General features: G+C 70.3%; 1 protein-coding gene across 1 annotated transcript in view; it reads right to left on the reverse strand.

Moving 5' to 3' along the window:
* Nucleotides 1-229, reverse strand: part of COL7A1 (collagen type VII alpha 1) — a 60,839-nt gene extending 60,610 nt beyond the window's left edge. Inside the window, 1 exon segment of the mRNA XM_015568266.1 lies at nt 147-229. Coding sequence (XP_015423752.1) covers nt 147-229 — 83 coding nt within the window.
* Nucleotides 230-592: the final 363 nt, after the last annotated feature.

Below are 592 nucleotides of genomic sequence, written 5' to 3' on the forward strand. Positions count from 1 at the left end.
TGGGAATCCCCGCAGGTTTCTCCACGGACAGCGGGGGTACCCCGCAGCCCCATCGGGTCGATGTCGTGGCGGCTGCAGCGCACACGTGAGAGCGAGGGGACCGGGGTCGTCCCAGGCTCCTGGGGGCTGGAGGCAAAATGACTCACCCCGCCCCACCGGGGGCCAGACGGCGCTCCGTGATACAGGCCCTCCGTCCTGTGGGGTGGGTGGGCCGCTGTGCCGCCCCCATCCCCGTGACAAGCGGGGCAGCCCCCCAAATAAGGGCTCTGAGCTGCCCCCAGGGCACGCCCTCCCCCCTTGTGTGTGGGGGGGGGCAGGAGAGGATGGTCAGCTTCTGCATACGTGTCCCCGGCACCGGCCCAGACAGATGCCATCCAGCTGTGCTGCAGGGACCACCCACAGGGACAGCTCCTTCCTCAGGAATGCACCCTCCTGCCTGTGCGCCCCGTCCTGCCTCAGGCCAGACCCCCGCCTACCGCCTCCTGGCCTGACACCTGGAAGCCCCGCTTCCTCCCACCCGTCCCCCCAGGCCGAGGTCACCTGGGCTCCCCTCCTGCCCTCGCATCCACCATCGCTCCCCCTTCCCAACCAC

The sequence above is a fragment of the Myotis davidii genome, unplaced genomic scaffold, assembly GCF_000327345.1.
Source record: "Myotis davidii unplaced genomic scaffold, ASM32734v1 scaffold663, whole genome shotgun sequence".
NCBI lineage: Eukaryota > Metazoa > Chordata > Mammalia > Chiroptera > Vespertilionidae > Myotis > Myotis davidii.